This window comes from Macaca nemestrina, chromosome 4 (assembly GCF_043159975.1).
Source record: "Macaca nemestrina isolate mMacNem1 chromosome 4, mMacNem.hap1, whole genome shotgun sequence".
Taxonomy (NCBI): domain Eukaryota; kingdom Metazoa; phylum Chordata; class Mammalia; order Primates; family Cercopithecidae; genus Macaca; species Macaca nemestrina.
In genome coordinates this window covers 87462557-87478116 of record NC_092128.1, presented here as the reverse complement: position 1 = coordinate 87478116, position 15560 = coordinate 87462557, and the positions used below count along the sequence as shown (strand labels likewise).

At 37.1% G+C, this 15560-nt stretch overlaps 1 protein-coding gene across 4 annotated transcripts in view; it reads right to left on the bottom strand.

Moving 5' to 3' along the window:
- Positions 1-1889: 1889 nt before the first annotated feature.
- LOC105475627 (basic leucine zipper and W2 domains 2) overlaps positions 1890-15560 on the bottom strand; it is a 59987-nt gene continuing 46316 nt past the window's right edge. For all 4 annotated transcript variants that reach the window (XM_011731053.2, XM_011731056.2, XM_011731055.2 and 1 more), the window contains exons 8-12: positions 13488-13658; positions 11420-11566; positions 10262-10400; positions 3877-3999; positions 1890-2352 (exon numbers count right to left, since the gene is read on the bottom strand). In XM_011731053.2, coding sequence (XP_011729355.2) covers positions 2324-2352; positions 3877-3999; positions 10262-10400; positions 11420-11566; positions 13488-13658 — 609 coding nt within the window. In that variant the 3' untranslated portion in view covers positions 1890-2323. The remainder of the gene's footprint in view (positions 2353-3876; positions 4000-10261; positions 10401-11419; positions 11567-13487; positions 13659-15560) is intronic.

The following is a 15560-nucleotide window of genomic DNA, read 5'->3' as shown; positions in this document are numbered from 1 at the left end:
ATCTGCCTGTCATCCTTGGGGCAGTGTACCATATTGGAATGGATGCATTAGTATTTTCTTTTATAAAATAGGAGGAAAGCAACCGTGAAGGAAAATCAGGATATAAAAAAGGGACATTATCTAGTAGGTCAATTTTAGGAAAGAATACGTATGTTACCTCCAGGGCTATGCTAAGCACTCCAAGGTGACATAAGCTTTTTATTCTATGACTTTCTTCTTGACCACAGTTGTCCTGTCATTATTTCTTGTGCAATGAAAATAGCATTCTCACATATAGATGATTTTTCAAAGGGAGGCTGAGGCAGGAGAATCGCTTGAACCCAGGAGGTAGAGGTTGCAGTAAACCGGTATCACACCACTGCACTCCAGCCTGGGCAACAGAGCGAGACTCAGTCTCAAAAAAACAAAACAAAACAAAAACATATCTATTTAAACAGATATTACTTTGTCCATAGCTGGGACAGAGAACTTGACAGAGCTCTAACTACGCAGAAAGAAAGACATTTATCAAATGTTTAATATTTAAAAGATGGGAAGACTGGTCCAGTACAGTGGCTCATACCTGTAATCCTAGCACTTTGGGAGGCTGAGGTGGGCAGGTTGCTTGAGCTCAGGAGTTCAAGACCAGCCTGGGCAACATGGTGAAACCCCATTACTACAAAAAACTTAAAAATTAGTTGGGTGTGGTGGCACGTGCCTGTAGTCCCAGCTACTTGGTAGGCTGAAGTAGGATCGCTTGAGCCTGGGAGGTTGAGGCTGCGGTGAGCTGTGATCATGCCACTGCATTTCAACCTGGACCACAGAGGGCGCCAGCCCCTCTCAAAAAAAGAGAAAATGATCTATCATTTTATGGTTATAAATAGTGGTCAAGTCATAGGGAAAATATTTTTCTTTCCTGAAGACAAACAGGAAATCAGAAAACCCTCTTTAGATACAGGATGATGATGATACAATGACAATTTTCCTTTTGCTTATCTGAATGAGTACAAGGGTTACTGATGTATCATCCTTTTGCTTCTAGTCTTAGATAAAATGTTTCCTTCTTAAGAGATTACCATCAGGCTAGCACCAGGCAGTACCTTAAGCTTTTCAATAGTTAAAAAAAAAGAAAAAAAAGACTTCTGTATAAAGTTTTCTGAAATGTTCAGATGTTTTATACTGTTATTAATACTATTGAGAGAAGAATAACTTAAAGGATAAAATAACTTAGTCATAAATAAATATAAACAAAGACCTAAACCTATATACATAAATCTTTAGCTCTCCTCTAAGTGGGGAGAAAATAGTGCTGAGAAAAACATGAGCAATGTGGAACATATATTTATATGCTTAATTATTAATAATATAACCACGGTATTATTAATAAGACCAATGTGCATGTATTTTGGGGTTAATTTCTCCTTTGCCATGAAGATAACTGAAATGTATTACTCATGAGATGAGAGAAATAGCATAGTTTTTTTTTTTTTTTTTGATTTTATTTTATTTGAGACAGAGTCTTGCTCTGTCTCCCAGGCTGGAGTGCAGTGGCGCGATCTCGGCTCACTGCAAGCTCCGCCTCCCGGGTTCACGCCATTCTCCTACCTCGGCCTCCGGAGTAGCTGGGATTACAGGCGCCCGCCACTTCGCCCGGCTAATTTTTGTATTTTTAGTAGAGACGGGGTTTCACCGTGTTAGCCAGGATGGTCTCGATCTCCTGACCTCCTCGTGATCCGCCCGCCTCGGCCTCCCAAAGTGCTGGGATTACAGGCATGAGCAGAATAGTTTTTAATAGATGACAAGAAATATAACCATTCAATATTGTGGATAGGAAGAGAAAAAAACACCGAAATACCATCTGTGTAAGAAGTCACGTACAGGAAAGAAATAAAAGCTCTGACAATATAAGCCCAGATTTTTAAAAAGCCATTTATTTTAAAAAACTGGTTTGTCAAATCACATACATGAGCAGATACACAACTACCAAAGTGGCCTGTAATAGACACCAGTGGGGCGGGCACCACACAGTACCTGAAAAATACAGCTAAAAAAAGAGGAGTCTGTTGAGTATTTAATTTCAGATTCCTACTTGACTCCTTGTTGAATGGCTTTAAGTTAGCATATAGTGAGTGAGAGGTAGAGTCCCAAGTATAATAGGTGATGCCTCAGGGCTCCATTTAAAAACAAAACAAAAACAAAACCATTTCTCCCTCTGCACAAGAGAAGCCTATCCTATATTTTTTCCTTTGCGAAAACAGAAGCCAAGTTTCTCTTCTCAAATGGTTCAGCATTCCCAATCAAAAAGTGGTGTGTGGTAACCTAAGTATTGTGCTTGTTGAGCCATTTAATTTTCCTCACCCTCCGATTCAGATTCTAGGAGAGAAGAAAGAAAGAATTTAGGTATTTCCCCCCAGATTCCTCTAATAAAGGTCATAAATTACTACAGTCACCAACCCAGAACCCTGCCATTGCGCCAGCATACTTTTACCCTAGGCACCCATTATTAGGTAAAATAGTCACATGAAGGCAGATGGCAAACTCTTGCTCTTTTCTGCTTTCAGGTAAATTTTGCCTGTCTAAAAATGCAACATGCATATATATACGAATACTTATAAATGAATACATTATATATATATTAAATTTATACATATAAATTATATAAAAATTATATATAAATTATATAAAAATAAATTTATACATATAAATTATATAAAATTACACAAAAATTTATACATATACATTATATAAAAATATACAAACATATATACATATAAATTATATAAAAATTTGAATATATATAAAATTAAACAATACAACTTTTCTTCTTTGGATCACCTAAGATAAACTTTTTATTCTTTGTCTTTTTTTTTTGAGGCAGAGTCTTGCTCTGTTGCCCAAACTGGAGTGCAGTGGCACGATCTTGGCTCACTGCAAACTCTGCCTCCCAGGTTCACGCCATTCTCCTGCCTCAGCCTCCCGAGTAGCTAGGACTACAGGTGCCTGCCACCTCGCCTGGCTAATTTTTTATATTTTTAGTAGAGACGGGGTTTCATTGTGTTAGCCAAGATGGTCTCGATCTCCTGACCTCGTGATCCGCCTGCCTCGGCCTCCCAAAGTGCTGGGATTACAGGCATGAGTCACTGCGCCAGGTCTAAACTTTTTATTCTTAATTAAATTCACTCTATTTATTTATTTATTTATTTATTTATTTATTGAGATGCAGTCTTGCTCTGTCATCCAGGCTGGAGTGCAGTGGCGCGATCTTGGCTCACTGCAACCTTCGCCTCCTGGTTCAAGCGATTCTCCTGCCTCAGCCTACCGAGTAGCTGGGACTACAGGCAAGTGCCACCATATCTGGCTAATTTTTTTTGTATTTTTAATAGAGACAGGGTTTCATTATGTTGGCCAGGCTGCTCTCGAACTCCTGACCTCAGGTGATCCGCCCTCCTCAGCTTCCCAAAGCACTGGGATTACAGGTGTGAGCCACCACACCTGGCCTGAATTCACTCTTATCTATTATTATCCTTCCATCTTACATTTCCATTATTTAAAATTGCCAGTTAATTGGTAAAGGTGTCATAAAAATCTATAGAATTCCATAATGTGTGATTAAGCTAAATGTATTTTTCTCCTTTCACATCTACTGATCATTTCTTCTTTACTGTCCTCCATCAGAGTGGATAATTTAAGCACTTCATTTCGTTCTTTGTTTTTACATGTAGAGATTTTTATTGCCGTGATTTCAGAAAGGAAAGCTAAGATGTCGGCAAAATGTTTGATACAAAAGATAACTCAAGAATTTTAGTTTTAGGAAAGCAAGTAAAATCTGTGGTAAATATTTTGACATACAATGAGACAGTGTTTAAAGGTCATCAAAATTTTTAAACAGAATCATACCTTCTTCTGCATTTTGTAACCACTCAACAAATTTCTTCATCTGGTCAAGAAAAACACTTTTGCCTTTAGCAACATGTGCTTCCTTATACCATTTCAGTATTGCTTCTTCGCTCAGAACATCAGCTGCAATTTGAAATCAAAGATTTCAAAGTTACTACACAAATGTCATGTTTCAAAACAACTTCATGTCTTACAGTTTAATAGAAAGCAATCGTTTTTAATATAAAGCATTCTGTTACTTAGAAGAGAGGAACCAAGTTGACTTTCATGTAGCACAGTGCCCTATTTTGATAGCTTACTAAAGGCTTAAGTAGGCATCTTAGGCATGATATAATGCAAGCCTATAGCTCACTACTAGGACTTGGAAATCTCTCACAGTGCTAATTTGCTGGTAGGAAATAGAATTATTTTGTAATTTGGCAAATGAATCAGCAATTCCAGCATTTTAGAACATTTTGTGTCCTGCCAAGTTCAACCATATCTTGATTAAAGAGCAACCTCAAATCACCAGTGTCTTTTAAGGGGATTGGGATTTTCTTTTTTAGGAGAAAAATGGCAAAGGAAAAAAATGTAGATAATATGCAATAATGTTAGCAATTAGATATAAAAAGGAACTTCTGGGTTGTGGGAGTAATACACACATAAACTGAAGTTCCACACTTTCTCCATCACTAAATCACGACTTCTTTTCCCACAGTATATCAAATTATAAGAGTAATATTTTTCCTCTACTACATTAAGGGAAAATAGACACATTAGCTAGTTTCCTACAGGTTTCTGACAACAACAAAAAAATGTTAACTATCTTTTGTCTAAAACTCTAAATTCCACAAATGTGCCTTGATATTCTCAAGATACCATTAATTGAGAGTATTTAATGTTAAGAATGAGAATATAAAAATAAGTGTACATATTCTCCCAATGTTCTAATGTCCTAATGGGTTGTTGTTTGGGAATTTGTAGTGGGAAACGAGATAGAAAACAGGTACAAAGCATTTATTATTGTCCCTGAGATGTGCTCAATTCAGTACAAATACTGATAAAGCCATATAATGTTAATAAATTACTCGAATGATATATTTTCAGTTAAAATGTAATTTCAACTTATGAAAATGACAGAAACAGTTTAATACTGTTTTCATTTAAAACATCACTGATATTTTCATAACAAAAACACTGGCTTTTTATTTTTAAAGAATTATTGGCTCTTGGAAAATGTTCTTGGATTAAATTGAAGAGACTGACCTGACTAAAATGAACAAGATTTGTTTATGAAAATAAAAGTTGTTTTTTTTTAAAAAAAAACTTGTTTATTACTGTCACTAAAAACACTACATTTTGCAAATGAAGCAAGAAGTCTGAATTTACTTATAGAGACTGGATGTAAGAGTTACAATCAGGGGTCCTATAGAATTACTCTTAGCTTCTAATTATTTTAGCTCTTTGTTTCCAGCTCTCCACTGAGATAAAAGAAATTTCTACTAGCCATCAGAGCCTAACTGTCATAGAGTTGAGGAGCAGGCAGTTGTGTCCCAAGGAATTGACCTGTTATTATGCAAGACTGCCTTGCAGAGACTTTTAAAGAACATTAACAGAGATTTTAAAAGTCCCTTTTATGTAATTTGTAATTTGTCTTTAAGATGCTTGTGATTAGATCCGTAATTATCAAACTGGATCATGTCTTCCTGTCTGTAGAATAATTTTGGGCATATACACCCAACGTATGTATATTTTTGAGTTTATAAATTATATTCATGCACTACTGAACTATCGTTATTAATGTTCTAAACAAACAATATAATTTTAAACTGTGACAAACATGGAAAGGAGAATTGATTTTTTTCTCCACACCTTACTGAACTGAGGATGATACAAAGTACAGGTTGGAAAGCTGATGTAGACTGCAGTTTAGTGATACTATTTGTCTGAGCTTTCCTTTTGAAGGTTGAGAGCTCATTCCTGTGTTTTATTGCCCCACAGAGGCTGAAAGAGACCATGCAACTACTGAAATGCTTGTCGACGTCAGTGCTTGTGAAAAGCACACTAAATGATAGGCAAAACCTATCAAATGCATTGTTTACTGCAAATCTTGTGCCTTGATATTCTTAAATTGCCATTAATTGAGAATATTTAATGTTAAGAATAGGAAGGAGAATTTAAAATAAGAGGAGTCTACATATTAATGGTGTAATGTTGAGTTCTTAGAAGAACCCAGTTTGGTAATAACTACTTGCTGAAAGATCAAACTTCTAGCACCGGAGAATTATTAACTAAAAGCTACTGAAGTATCTACATGGAACACCACAGAGGCAAAGCATTAACATCAAAGAGTGTAAGAAGAAATTCAACTTCTATTTAGTGAAAGGAAAGGTCTGAAAAGGAAAGAACTCCTTGAGGGATAAAGAATCAGACAATTTTTTCCCTCACTAAGGATAAAGTGGGGAAAAGAGTTAATTAAAACTGAGAAATCATGTTTGGTGGGATATTCCACAAATGCCTCTTAGGAATACAGAATAACAGTAAAAGACAGTAAGAAAGGAAGACATTGTATGATGGCACATAGAGACTGGAATATATGTTTTCCCTTCTATCTGGCCAACTTCTTCACAATGTTTGGTGAGATGCATGCACCTCGAGAGCCTTCACTTCTCCCCCTCCAAATTAGCTTTAACAAGTTAGGTGCCCTTCCTCTGTGGTCCTATTCCTTCTGACACCCTCTGTGTGAGGCTTATTTCAGCAATTGACATGGTGACTGTAATTCTTTGTTTTCTTCTACATCCTGAAATTCAGGAAGTCAGGCACTGTATTTTGTTCATCTCATTTCCAGCATTTAATGAAACACCTGCCCCATAGTATCTATTCAACACATGTATAAGGAATAAATTTGTTAACTTGATGAGAAAAAAATAAATATTTAGCAATTTGTAGAGTTCTAATGTATTCATGAGGATCAAAGAGACAATATTGTAAAAGTGGCTTGAGAACTGCTAAATTTTAGATCATGTTAGTTATTTAGAAAGTTAGTCTAAAACTATGTCACTTGAAACTCTTGAAATTCAGAATTTTTTTATTAGGAATGTCACATAGGGACACAAGTCAAAAATAATTTACCCTAAGAATGCTGGGAATATATGCTGAGAAGGGCACTCACCCTTTTTTAGAACTAGAATAAAAAACTTCTTTTAGAAAAATTTGCATGCAGGATAGAATTTAACCTAAAAAACTTCTGCAAACAAGAAAACCCATGACAGAGATAATAACAGTACTTGACAAGGTAGTTTTATATGTTTTAGACCATGCTGAGTCTATGGGACTTATCTTCAGGGAAAAAAGAAGAGAAAATTATTTTTAAAAGTCAATAATGTGATGCTTGAAAGTTAGCAATGGATTTACTCTTTCTTACTGCCTGAAATATACAAATCTAGATTTTAATACAGAAAGAGAATCTTTGCAAAATGACCCATCACCACTTTTTTCTTTGCTGACTAGTATTATTTAATTTGCTTTTATTCCACTGTTATTTATATAAAAGATTCATAAATCTTTCAATAATGATATTCAATTAAGTAATTGGATTTGCCATGGCTAATCATATGCCTAAGTTTCTGTTATCCTCAAGTTCTGGACATGTTGGGAAAGGGGAGCTGTGTGTGTGTATGTCCATGTATGTGTTTGTGTGTGCTGTGTGTGTAAGAGAGAGATAAAAATGAGAATTAAAAAGGAGCAACGGTTTCCATTACATTTTAAAAACCACATTTTAAAAACTATGTTCCTTATGACAAACTAAAGGAATCCACAGAAACTTGGTAAAAGCAGCAGAGAAGACACTATTCCATATTTGTAAGATGTGGATATGTACATGAAATCAAAGGTAAGTATAATCTTGAACATGTTACTGGAGTTCATAGCATCTGTTGCTTCTTGAATTCTATATACTTTACACCAGTGGTCCTGGTACAACAGTCAGAGCATCACTTTGGAAACTTGCTAAAATGAAAATTCTCAGGCCCAATCCTGGCCCTACTGAATCAGAATCTCTGGGGGAGCTGTGTTTTATACCAAGCTCTCTGGGTAATTCTTAGGCATATTAGGAAAAGAGTGCTTTAACACTCACTGTTTATTAAGTCTTTCTAGGCATATAAAACACAGAATGAGAGGATCAGATCTTTACAGAAACAAATCAAATACATATCTCCTGGTGCACAAGTGTTTGGTGGACAAAATAAGGTGAAAGTAAAAATCTGGCAAAAAAGAGACAAGACGGTAAACATAGTTAACACAGTAATGCTCTTAATGTGGTATGGAACAATCATTCCTCAGGGATTCCATGTTCTCAAGAGAAAACATGGAATTATTTCACTTAGGAAAACAGACTATATATATCATTTTGTGGAAAATTACAAAATTACCTAGAAAATGGTATTTAAAATGTTAGTTCAGTGATGTATTTTAGGTTTCCACTTTTAAAAAAGTTTCCCAATTTCATTTCCAAAAATAACTAAGGCAGAATTAAAATTGATGTTGACACTCACCCTTCCTGTGTTCCCTGGGGCCAGGTCATACTTGCCACAGACCTAACTAATTTTAGGTTATTTAAACGCTGATTACCTTAGTTAATCAATAAGCCTAAGAGCTCATGCCTCTTCTTTTTACTTCCCAGTGCTTACTTCTTGAGTTATTTTATAATTTCGGGTCATACTGACCCTTAGCATCTGGGGCTGATGAATGAGAAAAAACTCAAAGTAGCCAGTTTTACTACCTGCCAGTAGTTGTTATAAGAAGTCTAAAGGAAAAGGAGGTTGGCATTAGTGGTTAAAATAGAGAAATCTGCAGGATTTTAATAGTTCATATGCCACCTAGATGCCATTTCCCATAACAAGGGGTTTGCTGATTCTTTGTGATTTCATTGCAATAACAAGATAGGGTGCTCCTGAAGATGAGACTCAAACAATGATGTCTCAGTTAAAAAAAAATTTGGTGAGAAACACTGGTTGAGTTATCTTTTAAATGACAAGAAAGCAAACTATGTTCAGGTAACTAGTTTATGAACAGTTTGGTTTTCTGTAGTGGAAAAAATTTACCACCCTCAAAACAGTGAAACCTGTTCCATAAGTCTCTCTGCCAGTTTTACAAATGGAGCCAGCTGTGGCCACGGAAGGTTGGGCCCCACTTCTCATTCTTGGCTGCTGGGTACCATCTATGAGTTGGTAACACGGCTTGCAGGTTTGGTTCTGATGGGTGGATCGCTTTGGGTATCATTGGGTGGGGCCTAGTTTTAGAACACTGCTATCTTATGACTAAATCCAAGAAGACCCAACTCAGATTTGGTTGGAGAAAACACCAATTACTGAACCTCAAGTGGTAATGGGTGGCCATCATATTTTCCTACTGACTATTATAATTGTTGCTGAATACTTTGTGCTCTGAAAAAGTAAAATATCACCCAAACACCTGTGGACAAGATTCATTCATTTGAAGAATCTATGTGGCCAATTAAAATTCATTGTGAAATGCTATTAAGCATTTTTAAAAGAGCTATTATTTATGTAAAATTTTTATTTTCCAAATTCCCAAGATATAATTCAAAATAGACAAATTTAAGAACACATCAAAGAGAAAATAAACATTTGGCTGGTATTAACTTTTCTGCTATCATGATATTTATGAATATAATAACATAAACATGTTACAATGTTCAAAATGTATCATTTCTTAAGTGTTCCTTTTTCTCCCTCACAAAACTATACAAATTTAGGCCCAAAAAATAGCCTAGGACATTTTTGTATGCTGTAGGTATACAGATTGAGATCAGTTAAAACCTTTAGCATTCATTTTTTAGTGCCAGTTGTCATGGCAACCTAATCCTTATAAATACAATGAAAAGACAGTAAATGTGAAAACCTAAAAATAGCCATTCCCTTGGAAAATAGAAGAATGGCTGGGCCAAGTAACTAAAATACAAAGTAAAAAGGCTAATTACTTCAGTAATTTTAAAGTCAGATTTATGGTACCTAAAAGGGTCTGAACATAATATATATAGCATTTTGATAATCATTGTTATTAGAGCTAATCCTTACAATTCAAAAACAGGCTCAATTTTATATAATTACATTTTTTTCCACCATCCCCAAGAAACAATTACCAGTTCATCTACCAATGAGAAGTGCCCAGGGGCCTAAGCAGGGTTTCCAAGCCAACACATATGTGGCGTGTATGCCTCCTCTCTCTACGTGGTATGGCTGCCTCAATAAAACTTCCACAAATTAGCATCTTGCTGTCCATCTCTAAACAGAGCCCCATGACCTCCTCTGCCTCATTCCCTGCTCTGCCCCTCAAAGAGCTTCAGCAAAACACAGAAGCACAGCAGTGGCACATGGATGGATACCTTTATAAAAGAGAACCACAATCTTCTGAAAGGCTTTCATGAAATGGATGTTGTCGTAGCAGTATTCCTGAACCTTCTGGAGGAGGATCAGCTCTGACTGGCCTTGGGAGCTGAACACAGCCAGCAGGGGAGCATATTGCTAGAACAGAAGTGGAGAGTAAAAGCCATCACTTGCGTGGGAGGTACACAGCTGACACTGCTGGAACCATAACAATAACCTGGAGGGTTGCTTAGAAAAGACTGACTTTAGGATTAATACCTTGTTATCATCATATTGTGTCCAACAGGGTGAGGGGAACAGAACAGTAGGAACAAAGCAGTATGGCAGACCTGTGAGGGAACTGGGAAGAAGATTTACACTTTCTCAATGGCAGAGCCACAGTCCAGTAATACAATGGATATTGTATGAGGATATGACTGCATTTTCACAATATTTCTTAGACATAGCAGGCATAGCAATTATCTTTAATATAGGCAGATTCTCATGTTTGGTCTCTTAGTGGGTACAGAGAAAGAATCTTGATGAGCTGCTGGGATAAAAAGCATTCATTTAGAAATATCCTTGACTTTCTGACACTGATGCACAGCCATTGTTTTTCTGAGACTTACTCAATTCAATACTTATCTCTTCTAAAGGGCCTTCCCTGATCAAAGTAACATGGATAGTTTATTCACTGCTATGTTCTCATGAACGGTGGGTGCAAACTTGAAAAAAATTAGGAAGTATATGTTTAGTCTGAGTCTGGGGTAATTGTAGTTGGAACCCATTTGTCATACTCTCAATTAAGACAAATGTGGGCCAGGGGTGGTGGCTCATGCCTGCAATCCCGACATTTAGGGAGGCTGAAGCAGGAGGATAGCTTGAATGCAGGATTTCAGGACCAGCCTGGGCAACATAGCGAAACAACATCTCTACCAAAAAATGAAGAAATTAGCCAGATGTGGTGGCAAGCACCTGTAGTCCCAGCTAGCTGGGAGGCTGAGGAGGGAGGATGGCTTGAGTCCAGGAGTTCAAAGTTGCAGTGAGCCCAGATTGTGCCACTGCACTCTAGCCGAGGCAACAAAATGAGACTCCGTCTCAATAAAAAAAAAAAAAAAAAAAAAAAAAAAGCTGCAGTTTGCCCTTGGCTGGGTCAGTTCCTTGCTAAGGGCTGTTACCTTCAGGTGCTTCAGAGCCTGCTCTGCAACAAGTTCTTCCTTCTTGTTCCACTCAACGGCGTTCATTATACAGGTCCACAGAAGACCGATCACTGCTGTTTCTGGAAGATCATTCCTCTTCATTTCTTCTTTGACATAAAGCACCACCTACATTTCATGGAAATGGGGTCAGAAAGTAACAGGCAGATGGAGAGCTCCCTCCTCCCTCCTAGCTGCCCAGTGAGTCAACGTTTTGGGGCAGCTAAGAAACAATCTGCTTGGCTTCTCCTTTCCTTGTCTGCATTCTCAGACTGGAAGAGGGAGAAAAAATACAATGATTTGTTCTCAAGCAGACTTATTTTTAGTACCAAAATTAATAGGCTTAGCTCTGGTCAGGAGCTGTTGGATAATGTGGAGTAAGAGAGGATTTTTGTTTCCTCATACAGAAACCCCTTTGAGTCTAGTACAGTAGGGATACTTGGGCCAGTTTGACTTTTTGGAGATTTAAAGAAGGCAATAGAGTTGTGAACTTTTATCTACATCCCTAAACTTTAAAACCTCTTGATGGATACCATCTTGGGTTTGTACAGGTTCATTCTCCATAATTTATTCTTCAATCATTACTTTTGATGATCGTTATGCCCCATCTCAGTGAAAAGTTAATTTGTAAATAAATTTTAAAGTGCAAAGGCAATTTTTAGATTTCATATACATCAATTCAGCAGTATTCAGTAACTTATTTTCCCTTTTGAATTATGTATAAATATGCAAATTTATACTCAACCCTGACAGTATGGAATATAAGCTTGCCTAACAATGTATTTTATATCAAATTTATTTGAAAGGCTTTTTCCTTTTAAAATAAAATAATAAATAGAGGTTTGGACCTCAGAAGTGATTAAAAGTCATCATGATATCTCCAGCATACTAGTTTGCGAGTAGTAGTAAAACCTTTTTCTCCTCCCTTTTCTTGTTTAGTGGAAACACATTGCTTTCTTTACTTCTGGCCTGGCGTGCAGAAATGCCAGCAGTGACCTGAGTAGCCTTTGAAAGCAGAAGGAGCTAGGCAGTCCCAGTCCCTGTGCTGGCTGGAGGAAGCCACATGAAAGTGTGACATCCTGGCATCCACAAGCATCACAAGGCTTTTTATGTTTCCTTCTTTTCCCCATGGAAAATCATGTACAAATTCTTGCTTGGAGAACTATGACTGAATATACTGCTATCCTTAATATCATGAGACTTAAGAATATTTGTCATTCCAACACCTCCACCTGCTGGATAGTATCAGTCCTACATTCTCCAGCCTTCAACCATGTGAGGTGCCATGCAGGTCTTGGAGCATGGAAGTAGGTGCAGGTCAGGCATTTTGGAGCAGGTGGAAAAAAAGAAAGGATGCTTTATATTAATTTTTAGATTGTTGTGTGAAAGATTTGAAACTTCAAATAGAAAGCTTTCTCCAGATACATTAAAAATTAAAAAAAAGATATAGTCATAGCTTTGTGAACGATAGCATGTATATATGAACTATGTATATGCATATTATAAAAAAGATAGCTTTTACATTGTAGGGAAACACAGCTATTTCAAGTGTGAGTGGGATTAAACAAGTCACACATTCAACTAGTCTTTTCCCATGACAGGAATTCAAGCTTTTTTCAAATAAAAAGCCTACATATTCATACAGAGTGATGAACAAAAAATCCAGTGTTAATTCCAAACACTAGGCAGATGCTTAATCAGGTTAGATAATCTGTAACAAAATTTAAAAACTACCATATAATGGGCTATACTGATAGTGGATAGTCAAATCTATTTGACAGATGACATATTTTGAAAATCATAGCAGCCTGGTAAAATGTCATTTGTGTGGAAATCACTATTAATTTCTGGACCATCCTAGAGTGTTAACAAAAATGGAGGATTCTAAATCTATACTTTGAAGCTGAGTTAATTTAAATGGTAGGAATAAGTGGATAAATTTACAGCAATAAGCATAGGGCAGACTTTTTAAGGAAAGCCTTTGCTACACAGCCCATGTAATTCCTCCCATTCATGTATATTGCAGTGATGTCTGCCCGTGTTCTCCCACCTCCTTGATCGGGCATTCCTGAGAAAGACGCTCCTGGAGCTCCTTCTGCAGTTCCTTCCTGGTGCCCAGGGACTGCTGGACTCGGAGGAAGTCAGAAAGCTCCTTAAGACCTGCGTCAGTGAAGTATTTAGCAAAATGATCCACACTCTGTCTGTTAACTGGAAAGAGTTCCTGAAAGAGAAAAAGGGAGACTGTTACACACAAAGCCATTCAAATTTCGGCAAGCATAAAGGACAAAATCTTCATTTCACTTAGAATATCTCATATTTCGAAGAAAAGAATAAGACTGTTTTACAAAACAACAAATCACTGGTCTATTTATTGAGCTATTGAGCTAAACATCTTCTGAAATTAGGCAGTTACACAAAGAAAAAGAAAAAAAGGTAAGCAATTGAGATAAACTTGGACCCTATTGTGCCAGTATTGAGAGGTGAGGCTTTTAAAGAGTTACTGGATTATAAGGGCTCTGCCCTCATGAATGGATTAATAGGTTATGTTGGGAGGGGACCTGGTGGCTTTAAAAAAGAGGAGGGGAGACCTGAGCTAGTACACTCAGCCCCCTCGCCATGTGATACTCTGAGCCTTCGTGGGACACTGCAGAGTCCCCACCAGCAAGAAGGCTCTCACCAGATGCAACCCCTTGACATGGGACTCCATAACTGTAAGAAATAAGTTCCTTTTCTGCATAAATAACCCAGTTTCAGGTGTTCTGTTGTAAGTAATAAAAAAGGTCTAAGACACCCACCATACCAATTCTAGTTTATTACATAATTCTGATGGAAATTTTCAAAAAGAGCAATATACCATAGCTGCTCTCATATTTTCACCTCATTTCCATTTTACCCTACACAGTTTGGCAGAATCTCAGTAACACTTAGTCACGATCTAATCCTGGGTGAGTTCCACACCCATCTATGAAATTAAGATGATTTTCAAAGCTCTCACATTTTTCAGACTGCTGCAGGGTCTAAAAAATATATCCAGGCTTTTGTATTGGTTAGATTTGCATACATATGGCCAATGGCTATGTGGTTCCAGGAAAAGCCTCAGTAGATCTGTAATGGGTTTGCCACCACCTATAGGAACACAGCTGGAGGGCTCCTATGTCAGGATTCAAATTTCAATGTTCTATCATCCTATTAATTTCCCCGGTTGAGTCATATGTTTCAAAATGTCAGAAGAGAGCTGGTGGGAGCAGCTATCAAACATGCATTCATAATAAAGCAAACATTTTATACCACACTGAAACTGCATCACTGATATTTCCTCTACCACTCCACATCTTCCAAATCTCCAGGGCAGGGAACTAATGTACTTTTATTGAGTTTCTTCTATGAATCAAAATGTACTGGCACTTTCCTCATAACAACTGGGTAAAGCAGACATTTTTTGTAGATGATAAACTAAGTTTCAACAAGGTTAAGCAGCTTGACCCAATTTATGCTGCCAAAAATATTTAAGAACAGAGCTGTGTGCCCCAAAGTCAATACTTATTCCATTACTCTGTGCTAGCACTCAATATTCTATTTAGGAAGAGTGTGACTGCAAAGTTTGATTTAAAGTTATGTTCATATCACTCATACATATCACTTATTGAACTACATTCCAAATTCTTATGAATAGTATAGAATACATTAAAAATTATTATTCAGATTAAGTTGAGGGGAAGCCAGTCTGAATCATACCATGTCATTTTTTGACTTGGAACATGGTTTGTATTTTTTAGAGAAACCCTACCGTGGTACAAATCTCTATCATCTCATCCCTAGATTAAGGTCTCCCTGCTTTTGCTCTTGCTCCTGAGTCTATTCCCAAAGTGACAGCAAGAGTGATCCTGTTGAGACTCAAAATCACATTACACACCATTCTGCAGAGAATTTCCAAAAGCTTTCTATCTCATTTGGAATACAAGCCAAAGCCCTAGATGATACGGGCCTTGCTACTTCTCTGAGCTTATCTAAACTTTCGCTCTTACCTGCTCTCCCCTTGCTGTCCCCAACGTGGGCCTTCCCATTCCCCATTCCCTTTGCCTGGAATGCTCTATGTGGAGATACTTAAACAGTTCGCTCCACA